This window comes from Mirounga leonina, unplaced genomic scaffold (assembly GCF_011800145.1).
Source record: "Mirounga leonina isolate KUSES-001 unplaced genomic scaffold, KU_Mleo_1.0 Mir_177, whole genome shotgun sequence".
Lineage (NCBI taxonomy): Eukaryota > Metazoa > Chordata > Mammalia > Carnivora > Phocidae > Mirounga > Mirounga leonina.
Window position 1 is genome coordinate 1,191,906 of NW_023270459.1, and position 24,430 is coordinate 1,216,335.

At 54.8% G+C, this 24,430-nt stretch overlaps 2 protein-coding genes and 1 pseudogene across 3 annotated transcripts; 2 read left to right on the top strand and 1 right to left on the bottom strand.

The window, feature by feature from the left end:
- Positions 1–9,297: 9,297 nt before the first annotated feature.
- Positions 9,298–16,351, top strand: LRFN1 (leucine rich repeat and fibronectin type III domain containing 1). The gene is made up of 3 exons (XM_035023404.1): positions 9,298–9,325; positions 9,704–11,146; positions 14,339–16,351. The coding sequence occupies exons 2-3, from the start codon at positions 9,741–9,743 to the stop codon at positions 15,243–15,245; spliced, it is 2,313 nt and encodes a 770-aa protein (XP_034879295.1). The 5' UTR covers positions 9,298–9,325; positions 9,704–9,740; the 3' UTR covers positions 15,246–16,351.
- Positions 16,352–20,811: 4,460 nt separating this feature from the next.
- Positions 20,812–20,935, top strand: LOC118022932 (annotated as a pseudogene).
- Positions 20,936–22,077: 1,142 nt separating this feature from the next.
- Positions 22,078–23,915, bottom strand: LOC118022907 (interferon lambda-1-like). Of its 2 annotated transcripts, none has more exons than XM_035023875.1 (5): positions 23,732–23,915; positions 23,421–23,492; positions 22,468–22,617; positions 22,285–22,362; positions 22,078–22,192 (listed from the first exon to the last, which is right to left on the bottom strand). In XM_035023875.1, exons 1-5 carry the CDS (start codon positions 23,900–23,902, stop codon positions 22,094–22,096), a joined length of 570 nt encoding a protein of 189 aa, XP_034879766.1. In that variant the 5' UTR covers positions 23,903–23,915; the 3' UTR covers positions 22,078–22,093. The 2 variants fall into 2 exon arrangements, with proteins under 2 accessions (XP_034879766.1, XP_034879763.1); XM_035023872.1 differs by having other exon boundaries at positions 22,094–22,192; positions 22,285–22,368; positions 22,474–22,617; positions 23,732–23,902.
- Between the last annotated feature and the right edge of the window lie 515 nt (positions 23,916–24,430).

A 24,430-nucleotide genomic window follows, 5' to 3' on the forward strand; every position in this document is an offset into this window, starting at 1 on the left:
CCTACCCGCCCCAGTCAGGAGATTCTTTCTTTCTTCTGGCATCTCTGGGCTTTTGAGTCTCTTGGGCTCTCTGTCTTTGTCTCTGAGGGACATTTACTGAGCACCCACAGTGTACCGGGCTCTGAGAATTTTGAGATGGGCAAGTCTTCACAGAGATAAATCACTCTTTCTTTCTCTGTACTTCTCCTCCCGGTCTCTGTTCCTCTCTCCGTCCCCAGATCCAGGGACCTGGGAGCTCCCTCCCCCCTCCCCCTTTTCAGGTTCCCTGTAGAGAGGTGTTCGTTGCCCTGGTAACAATGACACAATGACCTTGTGCCTGGGATGTCCCTCCCCCAGCCCTGTCATTCCTGGGGGAGGGTCCACAAGCCCAGCTCCAACCCCTCCCCAGCCCTCCCGGCCAGAACACACCATCCCCTCACCACCCGCCTCTGCCCATCCCTTGCTCCTTGTCCCCTGTCGGGCAAGCCCTTTGCATAGAGAAATCCACGCACACACACTCCCCCCCCCCCCGTATTTGGGGGGGCGGGATTTGAGCTTCTCTTCTGACACCGTCCTAGTGCCCTCCCCAGCCCATCTCTGCCAGGCATATCTCTACTGCTCCCTGTGATCACAGCCTCAGTGTCTGATGGCTAGAGATGGAAGAAGAGGGCTGGGGATAGGAGAGGTCGTTCAATTAAGAGGTCAAGCAACGGCCGGCTGCAGAGGTCAGAGAGGCAGAAGGACTTGTCCAAGGTCATGCACTTACATGATCAAATTAATAATAATAGTTAACTCCCTGATTGAGGGCTTCCTTTGTGCCAAGTACTTCTATAAGCACTTACAGGTGTTAACTCATTCAATCCTTACAGTACCCCATGAGGACGGTATCATTATTATCCCCAACTTACAGATGAATAAACTGAGGCACAGAAGCCAAAAATAGTTGCCTGAAGCCCCACAGCTAGTGGTTTGCACAGTTAGAACTTTAACTCAAGGCTATCTGGTGGTCAAGGGCCACTCCCTCTCCCTGGCCGGGGATTTAGGGACTCATCCCTTCCTTCTCCTCCCTCTCCCCTCTCCCTCTCGTCCTTCCCACGTAGTTGAACTTCTGTCAGCTTCCAGGCTCATGATTGCAAACAATCCAACCAGAAAAAGGCATGTACGAGGAGTTGCCCAATCAGGAGCAGGGAGTTTGGAAAGCAAGGACTAATCAGAGAGGGTGGTTCTGGGGACTGCCCAATGCAGAGGAGGTTTGGCTAGAGGGATTGCAGAGGGACCAGTCAGAGAGGCCAGAGCAGAATACACTATCCAGTGGAGAGTCAGCACAATGGGGCATGGCTCCAGGTTTGGGGCCACTCCTTCAAGCCACCCCCCCTCCCCCGCCCAAACTAGGGACTACCTCCTCTCTTCCCGCCAGCCTTCACCTAGGCTTCACAGATCCAGGCTCCCTAATTTTTGAATCCAGGCTCTAGGGTTTCCCTGGGGCTCTCCTCCCTGCTAACCTTCAAGGAAAATAGGGCATATGTTGGAGAGGAAGAAACGGGATTTAGGGTGAAACAGAGAATGGAGGATCTAAACTAGCCAAGAGGGGCCGGTGCCTGGACTGAAAGCTAGATGCTTTTGGGGTGGAGTTTAAGGTGCAGAGGGCAGTGCTGGGGCTAAGAAGGTAGGACCTAGGCCTGAGCGCAACCTGAGGTCAGAAAGTGCTGGGGTTTTTGCTTTGGGCAGAGCCTTGGAGAGGGGGTGGTGTGTGTGTGTGTGTGTGTGTGTGTGTGTGTGTGTGTGTAACTAGGCTTGGGGCAGGGCCTAATTGTGGAAGTTTGAGAATGGTTGCCAGTCTCTATTAGGAAGTCTGGGGCAGGAATTAAGGCCGGAGGAAACTTCCACCTGTTGTCCTCTTTTTAGGCCAACTCACATTCCCCGACCTTATGGGGCATCCTCCTACCGCTGGGGGTTTCCCCCTTCCCTTCTAGTGACCCCAGTCTGGGACATGATGTTTATTGCTGAGTGTGGCTCCTACAGGGAGTCTGGAGTGGGCCTAGCTCCCAGGCCGTCTCCTGAGAGGCATTCAAGAACATGTGTTTGCTGAGCACCCACTGGGTGCCATTCGCCGTTCTGGACACTGGAGAAAATTGGTGCCCATGCCTCTCCCCTCAGGGGGCTTATATTTCAATGACTAGACAATAAGCAATAAACAAACAAATAAGTAAACAATAAAGAGACAAGATTATTAACAAGCACGATAAGAGCTAGGTAGGAAATAAAATGAGATGATGTGATAGAAATGGTGGGACCTTTTGTTGCCTCTTTAGTCTCTTCTAGAAGAGTCTTCCTGGGACACCTGGGTGGCTCAGTTGGTTAAGCGACTGCCTTCGGCTCAGGTCATGATCCTGGAGTCCTGGGATCGAGTCCCGCATCGGGCTCCCTGCTGAGTAGGGAGTCTGCTTCTTCCTCTGACCCTCCCCTCTCTCATGTGTGCGCTCTCTCTCACTCATCCTCTCTCTCTCAAATAAATAAAAAAATCTTAAAAAAAAAAAAATAGAAGAGTCCTCCTGCTCACCTCCCAATATGTATTATGAAAAATTTCAAACATGCAGCAAAGCTGAAATTATTTTACAGTGAACACCCATAGACCCACCACCTAGATTCTCCCATTAACATTTTATTGGACTTGCTTTATCACATCCCCATCCATCAACCCATCCATAACCCATCTTATTTTTTTATGGATTTTACAGTAATTGGCAGACATCAGGACAATTGGTGGGGGTGAGGGTCCATACTGGGGAGGGGGAAAGAGGGCCTCTCTGAAGAGGTTACGTTTGAATTAAGACCTGAATGAAAAGGAAGGGGAAAGAGTGCCAAGACCAAGGGTTGGACTGAGCTGGTGTGTTGGAGGAGTAGGGATAGGGCATGCTTCGAGCGATGATGTGACTAGGAAGAATTTAGGGAAGGGGTTTGGTAAAGGACCTTGATACAGTGGGATCCAAAATGGGAAGGGTTTGAGCTGCCAGGGAGCGAGAGGACTGCAATAAGACAGATTTGGAGGAGAGGCCTTGTTGGGTTTGGGGGCCTGGTGAGTATCCTGGAAAGAAGTGGAAAGTGGCCTGAGATACTCAGTGGGATTTGGGGGAGGGACTGGGGATCAGCTATTGGGTTGGAGTTGGGCAAGAAAGGAGTCTAACCAAGGAAGGAGCAAGGAATCTGGGCTCCATGGAAGTCACAGGGAGGGGGGAGGGTCTGCAGGGTCCAAAAGAAAGAGTAGGAACAGGAAGGAGGCAGGGAAAGAATCTGGGGGCAAATCAGGGGTTCTGGAAACTAAGGGGGGGCTTAGAGGGGAAGATGATCTGGGGTCTAATGGGGGTAATGAGGAAAATTAGGGGGAATAAGAGACATTTGGGGGTCCCCCTAGAAATTAGACATGGTCTGGAGTCCCTGTTGGGGGTCAGGGAATGGTTTGTGGTCCTAGAGGGTGGAAGGACATGGCTGGGGGTCCCCAAGAAGCAGTAGGACATGGTTTGGGTCCCCAAAGGAAGTAAGACATGATCTGGTATCTCCCTGGATGTTGAAGTATGGTTTGGGTCCTCTCTGGAAGCTGGGGCATATTCTGGGGTCTACCTGAATGTTATGGTATGATTTGGGGTCCCTTTGGGGGATGCTCTGGATCCCCTTGGGTTCTGGGATATGGTCTGGGGTCCCCACTGGAGTATGGGACAGAGTCTGAGGTCACCTAGGAGAGGAGGACATGGTTTGTGGTCCGGGTGGCTGTAGAACATGGTTTGGGTCCTCAGAGGAGGTAAGGCATGGTCTGAGGTTCCCCTGGGTATTGGGACATGATCCCAGGTCTCCGCTGCGAGATCCGAGTCCCCACGCCAGTTGGGGCGTGGTCTGGGGGGGTCTCTGGGGCAGCCAGCGGGGCTGGAGGTGGGGCTGGGGAGGGGGCGGGGGCGGGCCGGCGGCTCCGCAGTGGAGAGGGGTCTGCGGCGCGCCCCGGGGGGGGGGGGTCTGGGCGGTGCGGCCGCCCCGCCCGCCCCCTCCGGTCGGCGCCCCCTCCCCCCTTGCGGCGGCGGCGGCGGCGGGGCTCTGGCGGCGGGCGGCGCGGAGGGCGGAGCTCGGCGGCGGCTCAGGAGGGAGGGCGGGAGGCGGGAGGGAGGCGGCCCCGCGGCACCGCGCCCCCTCCCCCGGCCCTCCCCCCACCATGGCGCGGAGCGAGGCGGCGGCGGCGGCGGGGCCGGGCCCGGGGCCCCCCCGGGCTGGGTGAGCACGGCCCGCAGCGGCCCGGGAGGCGGCGGGCGGGGGCGCCGGTGGGAGCGCGGGTGTGAGCGTGCGAGCGTGTGAGTGTGTGTCCGCGGCGCTGCGGCGGGCCCGGCGTGCGCTCGCGCGGCCCTGTGTGTGCCCGGCGCCGGCGTGTGCGGCGCCCTGCTTGTGTGGCCATCCGGGTGTGTGCTGGGTGTCGAGCCGAGGTGCTGTGTCCGGCCGCACGCGTGTGTCCCCCTGAGTGGCTTGCCCCTCCGGCTGTGTGTCTGGGGGGCTGTCGCGCGCCCATCGGAGGGGCTGTGTGCAGGTGTGTGTGCGTGGGTTGTGTGCCCAGGTGTGGGTCCCCTTCCTCCCCCCAGCGAGTGTGCGCGGGGCTGGCTGCGTTGGGTGTTTGTGTCCAGGTTGGATGTCCATCCTAGGGTTTGTGTAGCCGGGTGTGCCCGTTCGGGTGTCCATTTGTGGTGTGTGTGTGTGTGTGTGTCTGCGGGTTGTGTGTCTCCGAGGGTGTGTGTCTGTGCGTCCACGTCAGGTTCCCGGCCGGGGGCTGGGGCTCGTTCCTTGTGGGTCCAGGCCTCTGTGTGGGTTTGGGGGAGGGGAGTTTGCCGCTCCCTCGGTCCATGTCAACTGGGGGGGTCCTCAGCGGTCCTTGGGGGAGACGGCCATGTCTTCCCCTTCCCGGTGCCTGGGAGGGGGGGGATGGGCGGCCGGTAGGTGGACAGATGGAAGGATGAGAGGCCGAGGGATGGACAGATGGGCCCGAGGGGAGGGGCACAGACCCGGCCCTCCCCACCCACCCCACCCCAATCCCCACCCCCGCCAGATCTCCGCAGATGGGGCCCGGAGTTGCCGGCATACAGATGGCCAGGCCGGGGGACTTTTGGGCTGCTAGTGGGAGGATTGCCTTGTAGCCGGGCTCCAGGACTCAGCCCCCCAACCCTTTGAGACTCTACCTGCTGAACTCTGACCTCAGGCCCTGGCTGGTGCCTTGGTTGGGGGTGGGGGGGGGGGGATGTGCTGGGAGGGAAGGATGTTAGGATTTCTTTGGCCTGGGAAGTAGGTGGGGTGGGGGTACCTCAGGGCTAGGAGGGATGTGTGTTCATGCCTGTGTGTGTGAATCTAGGCCTGTTGACTATGCTACTGTGGTTCAATATTTTGTGTGCATTTTGGAAGTGTGTAAAATCCCTCCCAGGACTCTTGTGTGAGCCTGTGTCTGTAATGAGTGAACATCTCAGAATGTCTGTGCAAGGTGGATCTTTGTGTGCCTCTGTGCTTGTTTGAGTGTGTCTCAGTTTTGTGTATCTGTGTATGCTTGTAGTTCTGTGTGTGTGTGTGTGAGGTGTGTCTATCTGCTAGTGTGTGCATTTGTGCATCTGGTGGTGTGGGGATGTATCCGTTTTGTGACCGTGCATCTTGGGGGATATGTGAAGTTGTATGAGTGTGTAGGAGTGTGTTTGGGCATTTAAGAGCATGCACCTGTGTATCACCTGTTTGTGCAACTGAGGATATGTTATATGTGTGTGCCCCTGTGTGTTGGCTAGCGTGCAAGTGTGTATCTGTTATAGGAGCATGTATCTGGTTGTCTGCAAGGGGGCACATGGGTTTCTCTGTTGTGTGTGTCCATGAGTATGTATGAACGTGCAAAGAAAGTCAGTGTTGTACATGTGTGGTTGTGTGCAGGTGTGTCCACCTTGAGGGTGTGTGTCTGTGTTGTGAGTCCATTTATGTGTCAATGTTGGTGTCTGGGGATTGGGATTGTATCTGTTCAAACGTACGTGCAGGGCAATATGCACGCACGTATCTGTCTCCCTGGCACGAGGCTGACCTCACTCGTGGCCCAGTGAGATTGGGGCCTGTGTGGTGTGACCTGTGGTATGCTGGGGTCCATCCAGGGGGTCCAAGGACACAAGTGTGTCCTCATGCCAGGCCAAGAGCCCATGGAGGGTGGGGGCACACATCATTACTGGTGTGTCCCTGGAAATCCAGATGTAGAGGCTTGGATTGTGGGTCCATGTGGGTTTTGGCGTGTCCACACGTGTTGGTGTGACAGCAGTGTAATGGGGAGGATGGGGACCTCTGGTTCTTTCCTACCCTCGGTACCACTCAGCTCTTCAAAGTTGGGGGACTGGGATATGAACTCTGGAAGAGGCTGGGAGCCTGGAATCCTGGATCTGAAAGAGAAGGCGGCTGGGAGGCCAGATTCCTGGGTCTTGAGAAAGGAAGAAACCAAGACCTGGACTCTGGAGTTTGAAGAAGGAAGAGTCTGGGATTGCAGACACCAGGGTCTTGAGGGAGGAGGGGCCTGGGGTCTCTGGTCTGGCGAGCCCACAGAGGACAAAGGGTTAAACTCCTGGACTCCTGGGTTTGGAGGGGTAACAGTCCTGAGGCCCAGACTCCCTGGATTCCAGAAACGACTCACTGGGTCTGTCTGAGACTATACAGAACCTGCAGCAGGAGGACGGAGAGAGTGATCACATCAGGGACTTCCTTGGCCCAGATGGTCTCTGAGGCAGGTCTTCAGAGAGGAGCCCGAAGGATGCTAATAGGGTCATTTTGTTCCTTTGCAGGTACCCGCCCAGGCCCTGACTCCCTGCAGAGAGGTGAGTGGGGTCCTTCAGGCTGGGGAGAGAGATGTGGAGTGATTGGGCCTGTTCTGAGCCAGCCGGAGGCCTGACGCCCTGCCTGGTATGGATTTCAGGGCAGAGTATGGCCGTGTCCAAGGGGCGGGGCTGGGTGGGGGGACAACAAGGTCAGGAGCATTGGGTTTGGGTCAGGGCCTGTGGTAGAGCCAGGGCTTGGGTGGTAGGTGGGGGGTTTCAGGCCTGGAGGCATCCCCTCTCTGGATGGGTGAGGTGGTTGGGACGGGGAAGTCTCCTGATGATATGGGAAAAGCGCACAGAGAGTTTCACAACATGAAGTGACCCCTGCATTTGGAGAGCGACATGGACATGGTTTACCATTGTATGTGTGTGTGTGTGTGTGTGTGTGTGCGCGTGCGCGTGCATGCATGTGTGCATGTGGGAAGCTCTCCTGGTCACCTGACCTGCTGGTGGCTGAGAGAGAGCCAGAGAAAATGATATGTTAATAATAATCATAATAATGATGATGATGATGATGGCTGCTAATATTATACAGGGTTTACTCTGTCAGGAACTATTCTAAACCCATTACACTGTATTATCTCTGCATACTTAAAACAACCCCATGAGGTAGGTGCTATCATTATCCCCGTTTTACAGCTGAGCACACTGAGGCACAAAGAGAGGAAGTCACCTGATTAAAGTCGCGCAGCCGGGAACTGGGGTACGAGCCCCAGCAATCAGGTCTGGGTTCTTCCTTGCAATGCTGCACTGCCTCTCAATAAATGTCAGCTATTTGCATTGCTGTTATTATTCCTTCAACTTGAGTCCCCCTCCCCCCAACTGTGGGAGGCAAAACCGTGTACTTGTGCTTCAGAGACTGGGGTTCTGAGCCTTAGAGACCCCACAGCCAAGCAGGTGCTGAGCTGGGCCTCCAAACTTAGGAGCTCCGCCTCTCGGGCCAGGGTTTTCCATCAGACACAGAGCAGTTTCCCAGGCGGAGTGCAAGACCAATTAATGGGGGGCACTCAGAGACACGGTGGGACGCCCTCACTCTGCCTCTTTTCCTCTCTCTAGCCCAGGCACTGGCTCTCCATCTCTATCTCTTTCTGCCTCCGTCTGGGTCTCTCTCTATAGTGTCTTCAGATCTCCTCCTGCCTCTTTTGGCTCACTCTTCCCCTCTTCATCTCTTGATCTCAATGCCCTTCTCTGTGTCTCCTCTGTTTGTTCTTCAGTCTCTCTTGGCGTCAGGCTGGCTCCTTGCCTCTGCACCTTGCTTTCAGATTCTTTCTCGTTTCCTTTTATTTATTTACTCACTTATTTACTTATTTATCTATGTAAGCTCTTGGCACAATGTGGGGCTCGAACTCACCACGCTGAGATCAAGAGTCACATGCTCTGCCCGTCAGGCACCCCTCAGATTCTTTCTCTTTTTGCCACTTTGTCTCTTTCTCTCTCTCTGACTCTGTTTCTGCCAGTCTGTGCCCCCTGCTCCCCCCCACTTGTCTCCCTATCTCTTCACCTCTTTCTCTCTGACTCCCTTGGTCCCCCTCCCCACAGGCTGAAGGATTTAGGGCCACAGCAGGCTGCAGCCTCAAACTGCAGATTCCTAGGAGGTGGGCCAGCAGGGACTGGGTGTGGGGTGGGGTGAAAACAGTTTCAGGGACGCCCCCTTCCCATCCTTTCCTTTTCACCCCCCACCCACCCCGTGTTGTGATGGGAGCTGACATGTCGTGGGCTGCAGGCGCCGCAGGGGAATCCCCGCCGGAAGGTTTTGCCTGGAGCAGAGGCATAGCGTGAGTGTGTGAAGAGTGCGTGTGAGTGTGGGTACGTGTGGGGCCTTGTATGTGCCCACTGATGTGAGCATGAAAGCTTGCCCGCTGCTTGGGAGCTCACCAGGGCCCAGGATGAAACCAGGTTCAGAGAAGGACTTCTCAAGGCTGAGCAGGAAGACATGTGTTTTTCTCAGCTCCTCCTACCTTCAGATTCCCTCTGCCACTCCCAAGGGTGTGTGTGTGTAGGGGGGGTGTTACCCTTAACATTTATTGAATATTTGCTGTGTGGCAGGCCCTGTGCTCAGTGGCCCCCCTGAATGAGCTTACGGAACCCTTGCAACAACCCACTGAAGATGGTACAATTATCATCCCATTTTACAAATCAGGGAATTATGGCCTAGGTTAGGGGAAATCATTAGTTTGGGGTCACAGAGGTAGCAAGTGGGGGAGCCAGGACTTGAACCTGAGTCTGTTTGATTTCAGAGCACTTACTCTTAATAATAGTGCACACTATTATTGGGCACTCGATGGGTACATATTGGGCACTCGATGATCATGATGATAATAATCACCAACATGTATTGAACACATTTTATGTGCCAGGCACGGTTCTAAGTACATTAAGCTCATTAATCCATTTAATCCTCACAGAGGTAAGGCCTGTTTTTATCTCCATTTTACAGATGAAGAAACCGAGATTCAGAGAGGTTCAGACACTTGCCCGAGGTCACACAGCTAGTAAGTGTCAGAGCTGGAATTTGAACCCAGGGACTATGGCTTTGAAATCCATGACCTTAAACCCTAGTCAGCTCTGATTTTTCAAAATATTTAGTGGGTACTGGAAGGCCCAGGCTGGGCCAGGTGTCACCCCTCTGGCTGGGAAGTCATGAGAGGCCTGGGCCTCCTAGAGGAGGGTCCGTCCCAGTTGGGATCGGGACACTCAGTGTAGTTTACCAGCCAGCATGGAAAGATGGTCTGTTAACAATGAAATGCACGCCTGCTGATGATCAGTCCTGCCACTGATCTGCCCCAGGTCAGACTCCCAGCAGGACGCGGTGGGCGGCCAGGCTGGTGGTCAAGGCCTGCGCCTGCGTGACCCGTCTCCTTCCCTTGCAGGTCTCACGCCCCACTCCTCCCGCCTTCCCCCTGCACCATGGCTCCGGGCCCCTTCTCCTCGGCGCTCCTCTCGCCGCCGCCTGCTGCCCTGCCCTTTTTGCTGCTGCTCTGGGCCGGGGCGTCTCGTGGTCAGCCCTGCCCCGGCCGCTGCATCTGCCAGAACGTGGCGCCCACGCTGACCATGCTGTGCGCCAAGACCGGCCTGCTCTTCGTGCCGCCGGCCATCGACCGGCGCGTGGTGGAGCTGCGGCTCACTGACAACTTCATCGCGGCCGTCCGCCGCAGAGACTTCGCCAACATGACCAGCCTGGTTCACCTCACCCTGTCCCGTAACACCATCGGCCAGGTGGCCGCCGGCGCCTTCGCCGACCTCCGCGCCCTCCGCGCCCTGCACCTCGACAGCAACCGCCTGGCCGAGGTGCGTGGCGACCAGCTCCGCGGCTTGGGCAACCTCCGCCACCTGATCCTCGGCAACAACCAGATCCGCCGGGTGGAGTCCGCCGCCTTCGATGCCTTCCTGGCCACCGTGGAGGACCTGGATCTGTCCTACAACAACCTCGAGGCCCTGCCGTGGGAGGCTGTGGGCCAGATGGTGAACCTGAACACCCTCACGCTGGACCACAACCTCATCGACCACATCGCCGAAGGGACCTTCGTGCAGCTGCACAAACTGGTTCGCCTGGACATGACCTCCAACCGCCTGCACAAACTGCCCCCTGATGGGCTCTTCCTGAGGTCCCAGGGCTCGGGGCCGAAGCCGCCCACGCCGCTCACGGTCAGCTTCGGCGGCAACCCCCTGCACTGCAACTGCGAGCTGCTCTGGCTGAGGCGGCTGACGCGGGAGGACGACCTGGAGACGTGCGCCACCCCCGAGCACCTCACCGACCGCTACTTCTGGTCCATCCCCGAGGAGGAGTTCCTGTGTGAGCCCCCGCTGATCACGCGCCAGGCGGGGGGCCGGGCCCTGGTGGTGGAGGGCCAGGCGGTCAGCCTGCGGTGCCGCGCCGTGGGGGACCCCGAGCCCGTGGTGCACTGGGTGGCGCCCGACGGGCGGTTGCTGGGGAACTCGAGCCGGACCCGGGTGCGGGGGGATGGGACGCTGGATGTGACCATCACCACCTTACGGGACAGCGGCACCTTCACCTGCATCGCCTCCAACGCCGCCGGGGAAGCCACGGCGCCCGTGGAGGTGTGCGTGGTGCCCCTGCCTCTGATGGCGCCCCCGCCAGCCGCCCCGCCGCCTCTCACGGAGCCCGGCTCCTCTGACATCGCCACGCCCGGCCGCCCTGGTGCCAACGAATCGGCCACCGAACGCCGGCTCGTGGCGGCCGAGCTCACCTCGAACTCGGTGCTCATCCGCTGGCCCGCCCAGAGACCTGTGCCCGGCATCCGCATGTACCAGGTCCAGTACAACAGCTCCGCGGATGACTCCCTTGTCTACAGGTGGGTGCTGCAGTCCCAGGAACCACCCCCCGCCCCTGCCCCCGATTCCGGGGGCCCTCCCCATCACCTGCCCCACTCCCTTGGCCTTTTTGCTCCACTGGGGTTCTCTAGATGGCCGTGCGGAGTTGTCTTGGGCTCTCATTTGCCCTGTCTCCTTCTCTCTCTCCTTCTGTCTCACTCTCTCTTTCTGGTTTTCCTGCAGTTAGGTAATCTTCGTTGAGATCCCATACGAGCCAGACGTGAACTGTGCCCAGCATGATCCCTGCTCTCTGGGGTTCACGGTCTACCTCACTGCTGGCCAAAGGTGTCTGGTTGTGCACCTTGTCAGTTAAACATTTAGGAACATGAAATATACTCACACACTTACATATGTATAGTTACATTTATATTTACAGATTATATACCAGCGTTACTGTATCAACCCATTGGGTACATCACAGAACAGAAAAGGAAAAGTATGAGAAAAAGATATAAATGATCATTTGATCTTCCCCACTTTGTTGCGAAGCAGTGATGATACCCCCTCCCACTTTATAGGCACCCATAAGTTATTTCCACCATCCACTGGGTTAGAAGCCCTTGCCCTGGTGTGGACAGATCTGTACCGTATAAGACAGACATTAAAAAAAGGTTACTTTCTCCCATAATCTCTGTTATTCTCTTGCTTTTGCCTCTGTCTGTACCCTCTCTCCCTCCTGCCCTTATTAGGCACTGAGCCCCTGCTCTGTGCTAGGCCCTGTGCTACCTCATTCGATCTTCCCAACTCTGCCGTGAAGCAGCAGTGATCCCCCCCTCCCATTTTATAGACAGGGAAGCTGAGACTCAGTGGGAGGAAATCACTTGCTCAAGGTCACAGAGAAAAGTGGCAGAGCCAGGATTCCAGGCTTTACCCTTCTAACTCCTAATCTTGCCCTTTTGACATTGAACACACACATTGAGCACCTACTGTTTGCCAGGCAGGGATTAGGGGAGAAGGATAATACATTTCTGTAAATGACTCTTGGTTTCTGTGACTCTCCACCTCTCTGTTTCTCTCTTTCATTCTTGGTCTAACCCTTGGCCACTATGTGGTGGGGTGGGGGTGCTCCTCAGACCCTGTATGTATGTGGATGTTGGTGGCCCTCTGTCCCAGCAGGGTGACAAATCCCTGGTCTCTTCCTTTCCCCTGAAGGCCACAGTTCCAGTCCTCTGTCCCCCATTGCAGATGCCTGTGCTACGGTGCTGTAGGGGTTAACCTCCTCGCTGCTGCCATGGGCGGAGGTGACATCCAACCAGAAGCCTCCTCTGCTGCTTGCTTAGGTCTTGCAGCCAATTAGAGACACATGGGCTGAAGCTTTCTTAAGGAGCCAGCCTCTATCCTTGAAAAGTGGGGAGCCCCTAGCAACTGGTTACTTTGGGGGAAGGAGGAAGAGGAATCCAAGCCTCTTGGGAAGGGGAGGGGAGAGGAAGAGGAAGACTTAACAGCTAAGGGGCCCGAGGTTGGATGGGGTGGGGGGCAGTGTGTGAAATGGCAGGCAGGGGGTCAGTTGGAAATGTGGGTAGGCCTTTATGAGGGGGTGGGGCCCTTACCCGAAATCTTCTGGTTGAAGGGTGGCTCTTGGTGGTAAGGGAGCTGAGGTGGGCTTCAGGATGAAAGGTGGCCTGGTTGGAGGGAATGTGAAGTTTCTGAGAGAGGAGGCCTGTGGAGATGGGGGCGTGGCCTCTCTCAGGAGATGGAGCTCCTGCTGCATGGTCCCAGGCAGATGAGGTGGCAGTCCTTGTCTCTGGCGACCCACTAAGAGTTTTGTAGGTGAGGAGGGTTTGTGAGGTTGAGTGCTGGGAATGCGAATTCCTGTGGATGGGGCAGTCCTGGCTTAGCCAACAGCACAGACATGGCCAACAGCACAGAAGGGATATGCCCAACAGAAGAGGGTCAAGGCCTAGTGGGAATGGTCTTACAGACGGGGAAGAGTGCAACTGGTGGTGAAAGCCACAGCAAGGGCTACTGGTCCACACTGGGTGGGATGCACGCTAATCATGACGAAATTATTCAGTGCCAGGCTTTAGGTGTGTTAACTCATTCACACATCACACTCTCTATGATGAAGGAGTCCTTAATATCTCCATTTGGGGGAAATGAGGCACAGAGAGGTTAAGAAACTTGCCTAAGGTCACAGAGCTAGCAAGTGGCAGAGAGACTCAAACACAGGCTCTGAGACTTTGTCAGCATAAGCACTTCTTTACACTGTCCCTCACTGGAGGACAGGGTCCTATAGCAAGAAAGGGCATGCTTGCTGGGCTACATTTTACCCAATTACAGATGACATTAACGGGGGGGGGGGGGGGGCATGATTTCATGCCTCTGGTGGTATGGGGCAGAGCATGCACACAGAGTGATTGGTTGCAGGACATGCAAAGAGTGGACATGGTTCTAGGCACAGTAGGGAAACCATCCCTAGTAGGTCTTGGGAGTGTGGCTTGGAAGCCACTGGTCAATCAAAAGGGGAGTGGCCTATAGCCATGGCCCCTTAGTGGGTGGGAATATGTAGTTGAGGGGTTTGGTAATTGTCCCAGAAGATAGGCGCAGCTTGATGTATTTACCCAAAGGTGGGACATGCAGATGAGGGGCGTGGCCTGTATCATAGTTTCCCCAGAAAGGATGGGAATATATAGAAAAGAGGAACTAGAAGAGCACCCATTGTCCCGGTAGCAGTAATACAGGGTGTGTGAGTTGACCTCAGTGTCCACTTGAGTGAGGATGGGACCTACAGGAAACGAGAGGTGGCCTGTTGTGTCGGGGCCCTTAAAGGGTGGAAATATGTAGACCTTGAATGGCAGTCGTCCAATAGTGAAACACTGCCAGGAGGCATGTTCCTTGAGGGCAGGACTTAAAAGCTATAGCACTCCTCCCTTGCAGGGGCCAGGACATGTAGATGAGGGAACAGGAATGGCAGATATTACCTAATAGGTGACAAGACACCACAAGGAGTGGGTCTGAGGGCAGGGCATGCAGAAGAGGGGCATGGCCTGTAGCAGGGGTCCTGACAGGATGGGAATTTGTCGCTTGAATGGCTGCTACTGTCCCACAGAGGATGAAATACCGGTAGGGACACATGGTTTGGTCCCCATTGGTCACCACGGGTGGGACATGCAAACGAAGCGATGTAGTTCATAGGGGAGCTAACCCAGCGCTGATGCCCTCCCCTCCTGCAGGATGATCCCATCCACCAGCCAGACCTTCCTGGTGAACGATCTGGCAGCAGGCCGCGCCTACGACCTGTGCGTGCTGGCTGTCTACGACGACGGGGCCACGGCACTGCCGGCCACGCGAGTGGTGGGCTGCGTGCAGTTCACCACCGCGGGGGATCCCGCGCCCTGCCGCCCACTGAGGGCCCATTTCTTGGGTGGCACCATGATCATCGCCATCGGGGGCGTCATCGTCGCTTCGGTCCTCGTTTTCATCGTTCTGCTCATGATCCGCTATAAGGTCTACGGCGACGGCGACGGTCGCCGCGTCAAGGGTACCTCCAGGTCGCCGCCGCGGGTCAGCCACGTGTGCTCGCAGACCAACGGCGCAGGCGCCCCGCAGGCCCCGCCCCCGCCGGCGCAAGACCGTTACGAGGCGCTGCGCGAGGTGGCGTCCCCCGCTGCTGCCGCCGTGGCGGTCGAGGCCAAGGGCCCCGCGGCCGAGACGGCTTCCGCGGAGCCGGAGACCGTCCTTGGACGCTCCCTGGGCGGCTCGGCCACCTCGCTGTGCCTGCTGCCGTCTGAGGAAACCTCTGGGGAGGAGTCTCGGGCCGCGGCGGGCCCTCGGAGGAGCCGTTCCGGGGCCCTGGGGCCGCCAGCTTCGGCGCCTCCCACTCTAGCTCTGGTTCCTGGGGGCGCCCCGGCCCGGCCGAGGCCGCAGCAGCGCTATTCGTTCGACGGGGACTACGGGGCGCTCTTCCAGAGCCACAGTTACCCGCGCCGCGCCCGGCGGACAAAGCGCCACCGGTCCACGCCGCACCTGGACGGGGCCGGAGGGGGCGCGGCCGGGGAGGACGGAGACCTGGGGCTGGGCTCCGCCAGGGCACGCCTGGCCTTTACCAGCACCGAGTGGATGCTGGAGAGTACCGTGTGAGCGGCAGGCGGGCGCCGGGACGCCTGGGTGCCGCGGACAAACGCCCAGCCGCCCGGACGCCGGGGCAGGACTCGCGGGAGAAAGCGCGGCGCCTAGTCGTCGGACTGGAGGCGGAGACTCGCCCTTCTCCTCCCCGGAAGGGGCGGGACTGCCTCGTCTGAGGCTCCTGGCCACGCCCCCGGGCCCCGGGGAGTTAGGGGGCGGGCAGCCGGGCCCCCTTCCTCCGCGGACTCCTCGCCCCCCTCCTGCCCCTCCCCGCGCGCGCTCGCGGACCTCGCTGGAGCCGGTGCCTTACACAGCGAAGCGCGGGGAGGGGCAGGGCCCCCCCGACACTGCAGCACTGAGACACGAGCCCCTTCCCCCCGCCCGGGACCCGGGGCAGGGGCGAGGGGCCCATTTCTTGTATCTGGCTGGACTAGATCCTATTCTGTCCCGCGGCGGCCTCCAAAGCCCCCACCCCACCCCATTCACCTCCCTGGTCCCGTCGGGTCTGGCTTGGGGTCCCCCTTTTCTCTGTTCCCTTTGTCTCTGTCCCGCCCTCTGTCGTCTTTGTCTTACGTGTCTGTCCTTCCCTATTTGTGTCTCCTTTCTCCGTCCCGTCGTCTCTTCTCCCTCTGCCCTCCCATATCTTGTCCAGTCTTCCTATCTCTCCCGATTACCTCTTCCCACTACACATTCTCCCGGGCAGGTCCCACTGGAAGGACCAGACTCTCCCCTATTCCTTCCTCTTTTCCCAAATAAATCCCCACATGAACAAAATCCAAAACCAAATCCCCCTCCCTGCCGGAGCCGGGACCCTCCGCCGCAGCAGAATTAAACTTTTTTCTGTGTCTGAGGCCGCTCTGCTGACCTCTGTGTGTGTCTGTGTGTCTTGGGGTGTGTGTGTGTGTGACCTGGATTACAGCATAAGGACGCAAGTGAGACTGAAGGAAAGGTGGCTAGTTGGGACCAGGGAGACTCGAGATAGTTTCCCGTCCCCTGAGAGACTTAGAGGTGGGGCATAATAAAAATAATACTAGCTAACATTTAGTGAGTGCTTACTATGTGCCAAGCACTCATTTAATCCTCTAAACAACCCTAGATGTCAGTGATGTTATCCCGTTTCGCAGATGAGGAAATTGAGGCGCAGGAAAGTTAAGTAACTTGCCCAAGGTCACAGAACCAGCACAGAAAGCAAAATCGGGATTTAAAAAGGCAGGCAGCCTGACTTCTGAGTCTGGATTCTTAACCACAGAATTCTGCTGAACAGCTGTTGGATGTCCATTCCACGCGCGGGCATTGTGCTAAGCACAGCTCCTCTCTCTTAGGTTGGACAGCTAACTGAAGTAGGTATGTTTGGTCCCATTTTACAGTCAGGAATCTGAACCAGGGAGAAGTGAAAGTCACTTGCCCAAGGTCCCCAAGTGAAGAAATAGGGGAGCTGGCAGGTTGACCTCTATTTTTCACTGCTACACTATATTGCCTCTGGTGTCTGTCTAGAGGCTAGGGAACGGCCCCAGAAACCTTAGTTAGCTGAGCATGGGTATCCAAAGTCAGCCTTGGGGAGGGGATGAGGGAAAGTGCTCATTGGTCGCTGTCTGGAGTCTGAGAGATCCTAGGTGCAGAAGGAGTCTGCTGGGAGCACAGAGGATGGTGTGGGGGAGAGGATTTTCTCAGGTGAGGCTGAGGGCTGTGGCTGGGGAAGGAAAGTTGGTCAGGTGGGATGCCCCAGCCCTTGGAGAGGGGGAGGCCTGCAGTGAAAACAGGCCTGCTTCCTGATCCTGGAGAAGGAGGAGGAAGCTTCTTGCCAGCCAGGGGCCCCCTGAGGCCTGGGGAGGAGGAAAGAAAGACAGAAATAGAAACAGAGCAGGAGGGAGGGGGATGGATCTGGGCAGACAGGGTGGGAGGCAGCAAGGACAGAAGCACCAGAGACTCACAGGCCATGAGGCTCCCTCACCCAGTGGCTCAGCCACACATCCATCTCCATCATCACGACTCCTGGATACTGAGGGCTTCCCACACGCCAGGCACTGTGCTCACGAACCCTCCCTGATGCAAGGAGAGAGTATGCAACCCAGAGCCCAGCAAAATGGAGTTACTCAGATAGTAAGTGTGATTGCATTTATCCTCTGCAACAGATCTGTGTAGTGTGTGCACCCACTTTTCTAGAGGAGGAATCTGAAGTTTAGGGAGGTTAAGGAGTTTGCCCAAGATCACACAGCCAGGAAATGGCAGAGCCATGATTGGAAAGTTTACTGCCTCCGAGTCCTGCACACCCAACCATCTGACTATATTGTCTCTGATTCACCCAATAAAGCTTTATTGAGCATGTACTGTGTACCTGGCCCTGTTCAGAGGATACAACAGTGAACAAAATAGTTTAACTAAAACAAAACAAGAAACCCCTGCCCCATGGAGCTCATATTCTAGATGGGGGGGGGGGGGGTTGAGAGTAAACAAGCACGTGATAATGTATCTGGGGGTAAATGAGTGCCATGGAAAGAATGAGAAGGGGATGGAACAGGGACTGACTGGGAGGCCTACTTTAGGTTGGGGGCTCAAGGGGTGTGATGCTGGAGCTGAAGAAATCCCTTGTAGGAAGAGCCAGGGAAAAGCATTCCAGGCAGAGTGAATAGCACATGCAAAGGTCCTGAGGAAAGAGTGTGCTTGGTGTTTTGGAGGTAGTATGTCTGGACCGGAGCAAGTGGGAGAGTGGGAGAGGAGGGGGTGGGAGAGGCAAGCAGGGAACAGATTCTGCAGAGCCTTGTGGGCTGGGGTCAAGGGTCAGGTTGTATTCTCTGAGCTATGAGAAGCCAGTGGAGGATTGTCTGTAGAGGTGGTATACGGTCTGATTTCCGTGGAAGACCCCAGCTTTGGGGTGGTGTGTATGTGCCTTCAAAACAAAATCAGGAACTGCCATCTCAGAATTTGGCATCCACCCACTGGCATGTTTGGGGCCAACATGGTCCCCAGTTCAGCACTTTGGATAACGCTCCACCCACCTTCCTTCACTTGTAACCCCTTCATTTGGTAGAGAAGTATTTATCAATGCCAATGCTATGCTTGTTTTTCAAAACTGAGAGCTCTAAACCCAAGGAACAGGTACACTAGGTGAGAGAGGGCCTAGGATCATCTAAGCGGAATGTTTGAGTATCTCTTCTGTGCCTGGCCCTGTGCTGGACACTGAAGACCCAGGAGTGACCAAAACAGACTCAGTTTCTGCCCTCCTGGAGCTGAGGGCAATCGCAGCCCTATTGCTGTTCAGGAGACCGGGAGCCCAGCAGAGCTGCCTCCCCCTGCCCCGAGATTCCCTCTGAACTAATAAGGGACACTTCTTAGTTCAGAGTCTTTAGGTAGCAAGTGACCGGAACTCAGCTTCCCTGGATTAAGCATCAAAAGTGGTCACTGTTGGCTCATACATCTGGGATGCAGACAATTAAGGGTAAAGCTACAAGGAATTTGGCCTTAGAGACCGGAACCACCCAGACACTTTAGTCACTCATTTCTCTGTTTCTCCCAGCTCAGATTCATCCTCTTCAACATGTGGTGGGGAAAATGGCCATGTATTTACAGACACATATTTGATGCTTCTAGCTCCATAACCCCAAAGGTAAAATGGCAAAATCTCCTCCAGTCCTCAATGAGAAAAAAAATCAGGGAAGGGCTCTGATTGGCCTGACTGGAGTCACATGACACTCCTGCTCCGACTGTAGTAGCCAAGGCAATGTAATGCGTTGATTGGCCAGGTGGGGGTCTGGGTTGTGTGGCCTGGGGGAGGGGAGGTTACTAAAATAATATTAGGTTGAACCATATGAAATAGCCAGTTTTGTAGGTTAGAAATGGCAGAACATGGGCAATTTCATATGATTGACCCTAAACAGTCACCAGAAAAGTAGGATGGGAAAGCTTCTAGGCATATAAAAGCAATAGGAACCCCAGTGCACCATGCAGAAGGATTTTTGAAGGAGAAGGTGGTATTAGCTGAGACATAAGGGATGAATGGGAACTGGCCAGGTGAAGACTTCACGGTGGCAGGAGAGTAGTAGGACATGTCCTAGGCACAGGGAACAGCAGATGCAGAGGTTGTCATGAACGGGGACAAAGGGCTTTGCCTCTGTGCTCTGGAGATGGAGTGATCTGACTGAGCCAACCTGAGTCATACGTTCAACCAAATGAAGAAGTAGGAAAACAGAGTTATTCCCCAAAGGAAAATTGAGGAGCTTTATCAGGAGAAATGGATGCTGAACAGGCCAAACCAAAATATATCCAGTTCAAGAATTTTTGTTAGGCCTTGGCATCTCCAAGAAGGGATTTGCAACTCTAATTCCAGCAGGCCTATTGAAGAGGGTCATATGCCAGAATTCAGATATCTCCTATATGATTCAAATGTTTACTAACAAATATGTGTTTGATAATGTAAGCTCTATGCCCAACATGGGACTTGAACTCACGACCCCGAGATCAAGAGTTGCATGCATGCTCTACCAAATGAACCAGCCAGGCACCCCACATTATCAAATATTAATTGACTACCTTCTCTAGGTTCTATGCTGGGCATACAGAGATGGATTTGTGAGGATACATCTGGCTGCAAAAGACAGAAAACCCAATTAACATGACTTAAGACATTTGGTTATCTCATTTAATAAGAAGTCTGGAGTTAGGAGGTTTGGGAGTTTGGTGCAATGGCTCATTGATATCACCAAGGACCCAATTTCCTACTCTTTAGTTCTACCTTCCTTAGAAGAATAGCTTCATACTCTAGGTTCGTTGCCTCTTGGTCACAGAATGGTCACCACAGCTCCAGAGCTCACATCCTCATACTAGTGAACTAAGCAGGAAGGAAGGGAACACATGGAAGAGTTTTTTTGCGTCAGGGAAGAAAAAAAAATTCTAAAATAATAAGAGTAACAGCAACAAACACATATGTGGGGCTTAACCTGTGCCAAAAACTGTTTTAAATTCCTTACATAAACTAATTAATTCAAGAAGCCCTTCAGTTGGATGGCTATCAAACTGCAAGGGAATCCCAAGAAGCAGGTGTCAGGCAAAGGGGAAAGAAATTCATGCCATGGGCTGAGCAACTTACATCTTCCTTGTACCACCGATTGCTTTAGGCTTAGGCATGTGACTAAATTCTAGCCAATGAGACAAGCATGCACATCCAATAGGGAGTTTTTCTGGAAGGTTTTCTGTGCCTTTATTTTATTTATTTTTTTTAAATATTTTATTTATTGGGGCGCCTGGGTGGCTCAGTCGGTTAAACGTCTGCCTCCTGCTCAGGTCATGATCTCAAGATCCTGGGATCGAGCCCCACGTCGGGCTCTCTGCTCAGCGGGGAGTCTGCTTCTCCTTCTCCTTCTGCTCCTACCCCCCACCCGTGATTTCTCTCTCTTTCTCTCTCAATCAAGTGCAGGCAAGCAGGGGGAGGGGCAGAGGGAGAGGGAGAGAGAGAATCCCAAGCAGACTCCAAAGGGAGTAAGGAGCCTGAAGCAGGGCTGGATCCCACAACCCAGAGATTGCAACCTGAGCCAAAGTCAAGAGTCGGTGGCTTAACCGACTGCACCACCCAGGCACCCCAGTTTTCCTTGCTTTTAAAAACTGTGGAATATAAATGGATTTGTGGAGCAGGGAGATGGAATAGGAGCTTGCTCTGTCCACTCCAGGCATCGACCTGGTATTGCAGTACTTCCAGGAACAGTGCACCCCCTTGCGGGTAATACTAATGGTGCAAAAGGAAAAAAAATAAAAAATAAATAAAAACTGTGGAAGAAGGGGTGCTCAGGTGGTTCAGTCGGTTAAGCATCTGACTCCTGAATTCAGCTCAGGTTGTAATCTTGGGGGTCATGGGAGCGAGCCCCAAGTTGGGCTCCCCACTCAGGGGGGAGTCTGCTTCTCTCCTCCCTCTGCCCCTCCCCCCAACTCATGCTCTCTCTCTCTCAAAATAAATAAATAAATCTAAAAAAACAAAACAAAACAAAACCTACGGAAGGAAAGTTAGGGCCCCAGACACTATGGAGCAGAGGCAAGCTATCCACATTGAGCCTTGTCCAAATTCATGACCCACAGAATCTGTGAGCAGGATAAAATTGTCATTTTACTCCATTAAGTTTGAGGTGGTTTGTTGTGACAGCTGGAGCTGTGGCTGCCATCTTGAGACCATGAGGTAGCCAGAGTAAGAATCAGCCAACAGAGATGGACAGAATTTGGTTCCCAAAGACATTACTGAATAATGAATTAACCAGTCCTAGAACAGCCCTGCCAGCTGACTTTTTGTTATGCGTGATAATAAACTCGTTTTTACTTTCCCCATTTGAGTTGGGTTTCTGATGCTCATTACAGGATAAAGCATCTTGATTAGACCTCTATCTGTCCTAGGTACCCATGGAACAGAGAGATATCCAGTTCACATGGACAGGGATAGACAGAGAGACATATAAACATGTGTGTACATGCACACAGAACAGCACACACATGGGCATGAACTTGCCGTTATGTATCTTCGGTCAGACCCAGGCTCAGGCAGACACTCACTTAAATCCATACATGCACACGGTCGCAGAAATCAAGCACACGCAATATACACAACCAGTTACACATTTTACCTACACCTCTTAGACATCCACCCTCAGTCACAGACTCACAATCATACACATACCCAAGGATTCAGTTAACACAGAAGGTTCCAATTCCTTCCTGTTTATTTGCGCATATTGTATAAAAGTAGAAAAACAAGCATTGCTTTTGGGTCTAGGTTAGTGCTAAAGCTTCATAAATAAGGGGCGAGAGGAAATAACTTAAGGCAGGGCTGGGGCTTAGTGCATAAATAAGGTCTGGGGTCTCAGACGGGCTGGGGGTGGGTCCAGGTACTAGACACACAGGTCTCCTCTGGCGACACATTCCAGGTCCTTTTTGAGGAGGCGGAAGAGGTTGAACAGGACAGAGGCCTCGAGGCAGCCTTGAGACTCCTGTGAAAGGGAAACATGGTTGCCATTGCCCAGGCATCAGCCTCCTCCCTTACGCAGGGCCCGGGCATCCATCCCTGCCTCGAGTCACTCACCTTATTTGAGGCCTCGTGGAGCCGGTGCAGCCAGTGGTGGAGGCGGCCTCGGGGCTGGGGGCCTGCTGTGGGCTGAGCCTTGACCTGTGGGCAGAGGAGGGTGGTGTGTGAGGCAGGGCCTGGGACGGAGAGGTGAGGTCCCCTAAGCCCAGAACCCACAGACGGGGCCCAGGTGCCCCGAGCACTCACACAGGCCTGGAGCTCGGAGCGGATGTGGCGCAGCATGTGAAGGGGCTGGTCCAGGATGCCCCCCTGGGACCTGTCAGCCATGGTCTCCAGGACCTTCAGGGTCAAGGCCAGCTCAGCCTCCAAGGCTACAGGGCGCTCCCACACCTGAGGAGAGGTGAGAAAGAACAGGTGAGGTGGAAAGGTAAGGAAGCGTAGGCAAGAAGGCCCAGTTAAGTGGGGACAGGTCGGGAGTGCAGGGAAGGAGGGCAGGTGGTATGCAACACAGGATGGGGACAGGTGGGAGGGAGGCAGGAGAAGGGAACGCATGAGGAAGGATGCAGATGAAGGATACAGGTGAGGGGGAAACCTAAGGGAAGATACAGGTGAAAGAGTGAAGTGGGACAAGTGAAAGGTGGCTCGTGGGGGTCACAGAAGTTTGGAGAGACGGGATGGGGATGGGTGAACAGAGAGAGGTTAGGGAAGCAGGTGGAGAGGGGCAGTTGGATGCACAGGTGATCAAGGTGAAGGAAGAAGACATGGACTCTGGGAAAGAGCACTGGAAGAAAGATGATGGGGGACACAAGGCAGAGTCAGTGGTGAGGAGAACAGATGATAGGGGAGGAAGGAATCAGCCCTGAGAGTAGACAGTGACAAACTGGCCAGGGCAAGGGGCTTGGGTGGGAGATAGACCCGGGAGAGAGAAAAAAGGAGAAATGAGAAGGAATTAGGTAAGAGTGATGAGGACAGGTGAAAGAGATAGGGACATGGGGACAGGCAGAGAGGTGATCAAAAGGGACCTAAGGGAGCGATGGGGTCAGGGGAGCAGTTGAGGAAGGACGGGGGCCCAGGACAGGTGAGGAGAGACCAGACAGAGGGGAGGACAGGTGAGACAAAGGAGGTGAGGGGCCACTTTAGGAGTGAGGGAGAGGGGCCAGGTGAGGGTAAGGGTGGCCTCACTTCCAACTCACCTGCAGCTGGTTCAGGTCCCGGTTTCTAGGGAAGAGGCGGGAGCCGCAACTCCAGTTTTTTAGTGAATTTTCCTAGAAAGTAAGAGCAGAGATTAGCTTACAGTAGGAGGGCCGGAAGCTAGCCCATAGCCGCAAGGTTGACCTCGCAGGAGGGCTTGAGTTTAATCCATAGCAGAAAGGACAGAGGTTAACCATAGCTGAAAAGCTAGAGGCTAGCCCATAGCAGGAGGATGGGAGGTTAGCCCACTATAGCCAGGCAGCAGTTGGGCCAAAGCAAGAGTAGAGGTTAATCCACAACCATGGGGACTCACCAAGGCATCCTTGGCCTTCTTGAAGGCCTCCAGCTCCCTTGGTGGCAGAGATTTGAACCTGCCAATGTCACAGCGCTTCCAGGTTGTGGTGGGCTTGGATGTGGGGACAGGGCCAGCTCTGGCCAAGCTCAGCCCTGCAGTCACCAGCACCAGGACCCACATCGTGGCCATAGTCAAATCGCAACTGCTTCCCTGGCTTCATGGCTCCACTTTTTAGCCAGGCTAAACGGGCAATCCTGGCTGATGTGTGTAAAGTGAAAAGGCAAATGGAAATTGCGATTTTCACAATGACTTGAAAGGCGTGAGTGGGTGGAGCTAGGTGCGGAGTTAGGTGAGCTCACAGGTGTGGGTGGGGCCAGATGAGCCCAGAGCTCTGTCAAGAAAGAAAGAGAAACTGAAATTCGATCCCAGGACGAAGACTAAGGAGTCCCTGATCTGGTTCAGGAGTTCCTGGAATTTTGGGAATCCACTGATTGCGGCCAAGGAAGGTACAGGGATAGGAAGCGGTCGCAGCAGGGCAGGGACTAGGGCAGGGTATGTGCGGTGAGGCTGCTTGGATGCGAGAGAGGGAGCTTCCCCTGTCGGTTTAAGCGTGTTCTGGGAACTCATTTTATGCTCTGAACAATCCTGTGAGTTGTTACTTTTATGCTTGTCCCCATTTTACCAGCGAGAAAACTGAGCCACAGGAAGGAAAAATGA

Excerpts from the sequence above, each read along its gene's own strand:
- LRFN1 (XM_035023404.1), top strand. The coding sequence starts at position 9,741 with ATGGCTCCGGGCCCCTTCTCCTCGGCGCTCCTCTCGCCGCCGCCTGCT. Across the intron at positions 11,147-14,338 it reads GATGACTCCCTTGTCTACAG|GATGATCCCATCCACCAGCC; the intron begins GTGGGTGCTGCA and ends CCCCTCCTGCAG.
- LOC118022907 (XM_035023875.1), bottom strand. The coding sequence starts at position 23,902 with ATGGCCACGATGTGGGTCCTGGTGCTGGTGACTGCAGGGCTGAGCTTG. Across the intron at positions 22,618-23,420 it reads GGGACCTGAACCAGCTGCAG|GTGTGGGAGCGCCCTGTAGC; the intron begins GTGAGTTGGAAG and ends ACCTCTCCTCAG. Across the intron at positions 22,363-22,467 it reads AGCTCCAGGCCTGTGTGAGT|GCTCAGCCCACAGCAGGCCC; the intron begins GCTCGGGGCACC and ends CCACAGGTCAAG.